This window comes from Melanaphis sacchari, unplaced genomic scaffold (genome assembly GCF_002803265.2).
Source record: "Melanaphis sacchari strain LSU unplaced genomic scaffold, SCAv2.0 Contig105_pilon_pilon, whole genome shotgun sequence".
Lineage (NCBI taxonomy): Eukaryota > Metazoa > Arthropoda > Insecta > Hemiptera > Aphididae > Melanaphis > Melanaphis sacchari.
The window spans coordinates 857890-867126 of record NW_020270395.1 but is presented as its reverse complement, the minus strand read 5'-3'; the positions used below and the strand labels follow the sequence as shown (position 1 = coordinate 867126).

At 25.8% G+C, this 9237-nt stretch overlaps 1 protein-coding gene across 1 annotated transcript; it reads right to left on the bottom strand.

Moving 5' to 3' along the window:
• Nucleotides 1-4621: 4621 nt before the first annotated feature.
• Nucleotides 4622-9177, bottom strand: LOC112602919 (actin-related protein 5). The gene is made up of 8 exons (XM_025351292.1): nt 9020-9177; nt 8858-8955; nt 8580-8796; nt 8236-8519; nt 7945-8154; nt 7785-7868; nt 6123-6539; nt 4622-5354 (listed from the first exon to the last, which is right to left on the bottom strand). The coding sequence occupies exons 1-8, from the start codon at nt 9126-9128 to the stop codon at nt 4764-4766; spliced, it is 2010 nt and encodes a 669-aa protein (XP_025207077.1). The 5' UTR covers nt 9129-9177; the 3' UTR covers nt 4622-4763.
• Between the last annotated feature and the right edge of the window lie 60 nt (nt 9178-9237).

The following is a 9237-nucleotide window of genomic DNA, read 5'->3' as shown; positions in this document are numbered from 1 at the left end:
ATATTTTTAATTGTTTTTACGACGTCTAGCTGACAATAATAACTGATACATTTTAATGGAAATTAACTGATAAATTAAAATTCAACAATCGCTATTGATTATATTATTGTAATATTAAAACATTTAAAACATTTAAATTGTAGTCCGTAACATTTGTATTTATAGAAAATAATAATGTACATAGGAAATAGATATATGGTATTATAGTCTGGTGAAATTTCAAAATAACTGACTTGAAACCTTGTACAACTGAAAAAAATTAAAATGACGCCCCTGATGTAAACTGATTCCGCTAAACATAAGTAATAAACATTTCATACAAATTAAATCATTATGTAACAATAATATATATTATTGTTACATGACACCTATGTATGTGTCAATTCCGTAGTAGGCAATAGTGGGATATTTATGCTGAGATAAACATTGTTAATGATTGTGAGGCCTGTGGCCAATACGCACTGTTTATCGAAAGGGCAGTTCGAGACTGACCAGCAATAAACACGAACTCACCAAAAAACATGAACTCACCAACACCGGGATTGTTTACCACCATCTACATTTTGTTAAGTACAAACCAAAAATATATTTTGAACAGAGATTTATAAACCAAACGTGTTTTATTTATTGATAAGATCCCACATACCGTGTTCTAACCCCCCAGCTACGGAAAATTTATCCATAAGGACCAGAAAACCTTCCCTGGATAACTAATATAGTAACTAGGTTCCCCAGCCACGTTACAATTATATAATATTACAATTCATATTAATACTCAATAGTAATTACATAAGTTTAGGATATTCTGTGACAAATATACATATATCTTACATTATTTTACGAAGGCTTCGTTTGTGTTGGATTATTTCTTTAGGGCAGGTTTATGTAAGAGTCGTCACCTGGCTATGTGGAATACTGGAATACCGTATACTATAAAATTACTGGGTGGTTTAATAAACATGTATTCAGTACGAATCCACAATTTTTCCTCAACTATGAATTTATTCAAATTTTAATTTGAATTTTATAATATTTATTACTTATTTGTCAAAATCCCAAAAATGTTTAAATTATTTATGTTTAGTTGAAAAATTATAAAACTCAAAATGTGTGTTGATTTAAGAATTTGTTACAAAAGTCCTCATAAGTAAATTTTTACTTTTTTTACGGGTATTTTAAATTTAAATTTTGATAAAATTAGTTATTAAACAAAAAATAACAATTTTAGTTATTTTGTTGTATTTCAAAACCATTCATGGGAACTTTAAATTACTACGTAGGTATATATTATTATAATTTATTATATAGCATAACATTTTCAAAATTTTTAAAATAATTTTAAGCTATTGCTTATTTACACTAAATTATTAATATTATAATTAATTACCATAATCTTCTTCATTGGCATCACAACTCTTCAAGAGTTTTTGCCGCCACCGACAACTCCCTCCACTCTTCCCGATTTTGTAACTTTTCTTCCCAATTTGATATCCCTAATTTCTCTTGGTAGAGACCAAGAGGACGTCCAAAAAAGCGATGGATAGATGGTATAAATTACCATAATAGCAATATTAATAATTGATGTATATTTATACAAATATGTATTTAACAATATAGGCTGGCAGAACGTCTACGCTCAAAATCGTTTTTAGTATGAACTAAATTCAAATTCAACACAATGTTATTAATGTTATTATTCAGTGATCAAATCAATAACGAAGAGGTACATTCACATATACTGAATTTATGAACAGCATAGTTACGGAACTTATTTTTTAACTTATAATTTATTTATATTATTTTATCAAAATTTTATAATTTAGAATAAATGCTTAGGTTTAATAAGTACAAATATTTCCTAGATGCTTTTTTCAAACTTTAAGCCGCTGCGTAAAAAGGAACTCAATGAGCTTTACTCCCTCTTTCCTCTCCTGCAGCATTGTTTATTTAAATAAATAATATTAAATAGTAGGTACACAATATAGTTATCCACAGTGGAGACTTGTATTTTTTTTTTACATTTGGATAAGCCACAATGGGAATTGGTGGAATAAGCCTCACAATTCATTATAAATATAATTCTTTTAACGCCACTAAGCGCCGTCATAGATTTCTCAATTTTACATCGATTTTTCGAACCAAGTGGACCCTACTACTTTAAGAATTTCGTTTATCCCGCCTGAGGATCACCGTAAATATGGAATGAAGAATGGGTCTGTGGCACCTCCAACATATCATGCAAAGATGTTTACCATTCTATCATTTCTATCTCATCAATCTTGACTCATGGGCCAATCCTAACCTACAGCTTTCAGATGCGTTTAACAGTTTCCAGCATCCAATACATTTCAATATTTCATACATTCAGTCACTTTAAAAAGTAATTTTTTAATTAATGATGTAGAAGGCAATACATAAATAATAATTATTAACATGTTTAATATACTAAATTATTAAATATAAATGTTATTAATAAATAATAATAAAATTAATAAAATTGTTACTTCTTTATTTATTATTTAGAAGTGACCACATATTTTTTTAGGTATGTTGTTCATAATTTATATTTATTTTTAGACAACATACTCGTACTTCATCAGATGATCTAGCACAATAATGCCAAAGAATTATTTTTGGGTATATATTTTTTTAACTGGTTGCCAACATCAGTTATTTTACCTAATATTGCTGAAGCCTTATCATTATCACTAACATTAACAAATGTAACCAAATTATTTTTAAAATAGACTTCAATTAAACCATCCATTACAAGATTTAATATAATTATTGTGATTAGAAACAAAAATTCAAAAAAAATAACATTTCTAAACTTTGATTCTTTTTTATAAAAACTCCTCATTTGAGAAAATTGGCTAATGTAGGTATATACAATTCTACCTATTTTACTTCATCTATATAAATTATTTTATTATTTCAACTTATTAGACGTGTTTATTTGTGATGATAATACTTTGAAACTTAATAAAGGTACGTTGAAAATAGAAGAAATATTCTAATGCATGATTATTGAAAAAATTAAACCATAAATATAAAAATTAATTAATATTTTTCTTACATATTTAATTTCAACAACATTATGTATTATCTTGTATAACTTCTACCTTATATACGCATAAGATTAAACAATAAAATATGAAAGAAAAATCAAATTATATAAATTATTACCATGTATAAACTCATAATATTTTCAAAAATTTAGTACAATTGCATGTACTGAACACTATTCAACAAGACAAGACAATACTATCCTTTGAAAAAGAGTACCTACGTCTAATCACCGTCGATATAATTGCATTTTTTACTTAGTCTGCTGGCGCATAGGTATTCAATAATATCAAAGAAAAACGTAATATTATTTTCAACAAGTGCAGTCCTTAAACAAATGACCAATATAATTTTTTATTTAAAAATAGTTGTTTCATCTGTAAATTACAATTATTTATATATTTTTTTTCATGTTCAATTATATCATTATAAATTATTTTCTATATTCCTTACATCATTGATCATATTATGTCTTATAATAATTAATATTAACACGAGATGTTAAATATTTTTATTCCAACTCTAGCCTTGATATTTTATAATTTGAAATTAATGCCAGCAGTAGACTAATAAAAAGTTTTACTGTATATAACAGGGGTTCAAAATTTATTATGAATTTTAATTATTAAATTCTAAGCAGAGCGATAAATGTATTGATATTATGATGTATTGTTTTTTTGTATAGGTGTGTAAATGAGTACACGGTAAATAAATAGATTTATTGAAAAAGTAAGAGGCTAGTAAACATTAACAGTGTATTTATGTTGGTTTTTACAATACTTCAATTTTAAAGTTATGACTTCATGAGCTTCTTCAAATTTCAGTATTTTACATTCTTACTCAAAAATTAACTTTTTTTTTTTTTTTTGCAGTACTTACACAATTTATACCCACAGGGCAGAATAATTAGTATATATCATAAATGAAAGAATACACACCTATAAACTAACTTAAAAATTAAAATAATGCAAAAAATCTAAATAAAGTCATAGAAAATGTTCTTACTTTTAGGCTTTAAATTTTATAACGTAATTTTATTTTAAAAAAATAGTTAATAACACAAAATTAAAAATTGGTTTTGGTTAATACATATTTACTCTGTTGCGCATTTAAAAGTCAGCATATTATGTAGGCAAGATATATCCCAAGATGGCACATTAATAAACCTCTTAAATTTAAATTTAAAATTATTTTAGGCAAGTTTGATATGTTATATTGTTTTATACATAATTACAAGAATGATAAATTTAATTGGAAATAATATAAAAATATAAAATTACAACTTCGGGATTGACTGATTGTAGACATTTTAATAGTAGGAAACTAACTTGTTTTATTTAAATAGTGTATTGTCTATCAATGCTAGAGACAATTTATTATAATTGATATTGTAAATGAATAATGTTTGTATTTTTATACTTAACTGAATTCTCTATCATTATAATACATAATATATTTATTATTTAATACCAATAATAACAAAAAGTTGTTTGTTCAATTGAAAATGTATTTAAATTGCAAAACATTAAATACACAATAAAATTAAACCATATTAAGTACATTATTTTTAAACTTACTATTGTATACCTGTTATAATAACTCTATACTAAATAATATAAAATTATAAAATATTTACAAGAAATAGATTTTGTACATAAATGATACATCACATATTAATTTTAATATTTTTAAAACAATTAAATTTCTGTATTAAGTTCACTTAAACCTTCAGGTTCTTGTACAGCTTCAGGAAGTGGACAATATATATTGGAACAAGAATTTTCTATAAAATAATCACCACCCATTTCAGCATACATTTCAGGTGTAAGCAAATATTTATGAAAATCTTGTTTATTAGCAAATTCCTTAGCACCAAACCAAGCATCTAAAATAGGGGAGTCAGATAATTTTACATTAATATTAGTTTCTAATGGTCTCATTTCCCGAAGTTCTCTATAAACTCGTTCCTTGAAAGCAGGTAGTTTAGTTGGACCACCAGTTAAGAACACATTTTCTGCTAGATTATTAGCTGTTTGGGCATCATATTTTTTTAAAATGAATTCTATAGTATCACTTATTCCACCTTGACCACAACCAATTATTGATGGTTGGAAAAGAATTTCTGTACATCTCATCCGTTCTATTCCAAAATGTAACTGATGAGCTTCTTTGGGATTTTGTTCTTCATTGGTGTTAGAGCTAACAAATGTTGGATCATAAAATCGCAAAACTTCTTCAAGCTCTGAAATTTTTTCTTGTTCCTCCTCACTATCAGTATCACCACCTTCCTAAAATTTACATTTGAAACTTTTTTATAATAAAAATAAAATAACAAATATTGTTTTACTTATTGTAAACATAGAAATCAAGTAAAAAAAGTGTCATTACTGAGTGGCTTTTTTTATTAGTCAACTTTAATAATAATATACTACCTGTCCATACACTAATTTAAAAAAAAAAACCATTTTAACATAATTGTATATTTCATATAAAAAAAAAGAAAACATTTTTAAACATTACTACAATAAAATTGAATGTTTAAATTAGTTATCAAATATTTAGCATGTTACCAGTAATGTATTTTTATGCCTATGGATTTAATTAGTTTGATTAATATAAAGATTTATAACAAGTCATAGGATTGTATCTATGGGCTTTGATTTCAAATAAATATACTGTTATTAAATCAGTAAAGACGTCAAATTTTTAAACTTAAGATAATTGAATATTGTTACATCCCGACTTGTTGATTCTCGTATCAACGCAAGAATAAAAATGTAATGTATTAAATGTAGAAAAATCTTTACTTAATGTTAACTTAGAATACAAAAATACAATATGTTAAATATAAGATGGTGAGCTGTATTACGCCCTGGATCCAAAATACTGATAAATAAGCATGTCTAAAGATAAGTCGATCCAATGATTATACGAAACAATTTATATCAGTCAAAAATAAACTAAAATAGTATACTTAAAAAATTAAAATTGTTATTAGCTATTACAGACTAAAAATTAGATTAAAAAATATTCTTACCACAATAAACTGAACTTACTTTATTTATAACTTTGTAAACATCCCAGTCTTCATCTCTACTACCAAAATCATCATCTCTTTTATCTTTCCTTGCTAACTGGCTAATTAATCGCATTCTTTCTAAAGATGCAGCAGTTCCTCTTTTAGCCATATCTTGTCTACGCTGTTTTCTAACAGTTTTTTTATCAATTATATCTTGCCTTTTTTTATATATATCTTTAAGCCAAGCTTTTGAAATAGACTCTTCTTTAGGTAATTGAATCTTATTTTTAAAAAATCTTAACTTAGGCTCTTCTGTTACGTGTTCTTCAACATTGGAAGCATTATGAGAAGCAGCTGCAATTTTTGATTTTGCTCTATCAATTCTGGTTTGAAGATCAGTAATTAATTTTCTTAAATCCTTTTCATTTTTTAATCCATGAGATCTCAATACTTCCTGAGAACATAAAAAATTAAACTTGTAATAAATATAACATCTAATTTGTTGTTAGAAATAAAGGTATTTGACATATTATTATGTAACCTACTGGACCAACTACAAATTGAATTTCAAACTTTCAAATGCTTATAAATAAATGTTTCCTATGTATCTTTATTATTTTTTAATAACTATATTAACAACATAAGAGGAAGGCATCTTGTATTCAATTTTCAAATCTTAAATAAGAATATTAAACATTTTATGCATTTTTAACAATAAAATACTTTAATTTTGTATGTATATATTTAAAACCCAGAGAGAAAAACTGTTAGAAAAATGTATATTTGATATGAAAAAACTACTTCAAGTAGAACACAGTAAAAACAATTTTTTTGTTAAATTAAAACCTAGACAACAGAGGCTAAATTTTTTTTTTTTTTTATGTCACAAATGGCACAATTGCTAAAACAATAATAAAACCATATTATAATACTGTCTCCTAAATATAGTAAAAAAATTCTTTTGAATAAGAATAATTCTTAGTGTAGCTCAAGTGTTTGATCAATTTTGCCTGATCTAATTTTTATACAATTCTCTTCCACTCTCCTATACATAACTTATTCCTTTCTTAAAGTACTTTTGAAGTGTATTACGAGGAAATAAACTATCTGTTACTTTTCTTATAGAAGCTGGTAATTACTCAAGGTAGTTTCTTTACTAAAACACTAAAAATTATAATCTTTATATTGCTGAGAGTTGAAATATTCAATCTTAAACTCAGTAATTTAACCACTTTTGCAAATTAAATCTATAGAAATCTTACTAATATTCAATAATAAAATAATTCCCATAGAAAACTCAGTTTTTTAATTAGACATTCACTTAGGTAAACAATAAACTTGTAGTACTCACACTACAACTTAAATTAAAACTTCATAATAGTATAAGATACCTTTTTTGTACAAACATCTTTTTTAAACTCATTGTACTTGTTATCTAATTCGCTATAAATTATAAAATATTTTTCAGTGCAATAATAATCATGGATAGTATTTTTAAACAAATGACTCCAAACTGGTATGTTATGCTCCTAAACTACCATTGTGTGACTGTGACATACCATCACTGTGCAACCAAAACCCACAGCATAAAGCCATGAAACTTTAATAACAATATAATGACTATTTTGACACAAAACTCTTAACATGATTACATGATAAGAAAAAAATGTCATCAAATACTAATTATTTGAATATTTACTTTAACTTCTTCAATAGGTTCTCCATCTTCAATCATATCTCGGATCATTAATAATTGATGAACTTGTTCTTCGTCTTCTGCTAACTATAAAACATTTTTCAAAATTTTGTAACTTTATATTTATAAATATAACTAATATAAATAGCATAAACATTTTTACTTTTTCATCTCTTTTTCTAGCATTCATCTCTACTAATTTTTTAGCCATTTCTCTTCTTTTGTCTCGTTGTTGATCTGGTGTTAAAATAACAGCCATAGAATAAGGAAGTTGTATTCTTTTCACATTACTATCATAATACTCTGCATCTGACCATTGTTTTAATACATCAGTATAATGCACCGCCAAAAACCCGTGTTCATAAAGCAACTCCTTAAATATTATTTTTATAATAGTCAACCTAAATTAAAGTAATGGTATTTTATTATTAAAATACATATTGTTATAAAATACCTCGGCTCGGCTTGGTGTTATAGCATTATAATGTGCCGGATATTTAAGTTGTAGAAGTTTGTGTAAATAATATGTTATATGATATCCGCCGACATCAATTCGACGACTATTTATTAAATCAGGAATACCTTTGATTACAGGTATAATATGTGTTGTATGATGGCCACAATTCACAATGAGTCCTGTTTTTTCATTAAGACCATTATGTTGGTAACTGAATAAACCGTCTATCCCATAACAAATGCCCGGAACATGGTAACATTCAAACAATAGCTCTGACATTACTGAAAAACAATATTAAAAAGTATAACACAAGCACATTGTCTAACAGTTAAAATATTTACATAGCCGGGAATAATTAGGATTGGCAACTGGTTCTGTTATTATAATTGGGTGGTTTATACTACCATTAGTATCAATGCCCAAATGTGAAAAAGTGTAATCAAAAATCTGTTCTTGAACATTAAATTGTGTTATTACATTGCGATCAAATTGTGATTTCAACTGAAATCTGACTGCTTCTATGTTTGCTATATCATTTCCAATAAGTGTCTCGCCATCCTAAATATACATTTAAAATAAATTAAAAACCTTTAATCAACATGACTAATAAACTTGTTACTTTTTTTCCTCGTTCTTTTCTTGGGCGAGCTAATATATTTTTAAATATGAGATTTGGAGCATTAGATGTTGCCCACCCAGCTTTACAAGTAAACGAACCTGATAAAATAAATGGGTATTTATTATAAATAAATTCTAATTAATTATAAATGTATATAGTTACCATTATCAATGACTATTGGTGTTTTTGAATTTCGTAAAGTTGGTGTGTAATCGTAATATTTATCTGGAACTAGTTTGAGATCCTTAAGTATAATAACTTCTTCTGCCATATTAAATAAATAGTGAGGTGAACATTTATAATTTAATGTAATTAAAATTAAAAATATAATACGTCAAATATATTTTGGATAGATAACTTAATAGTTTACAATTCTTAAA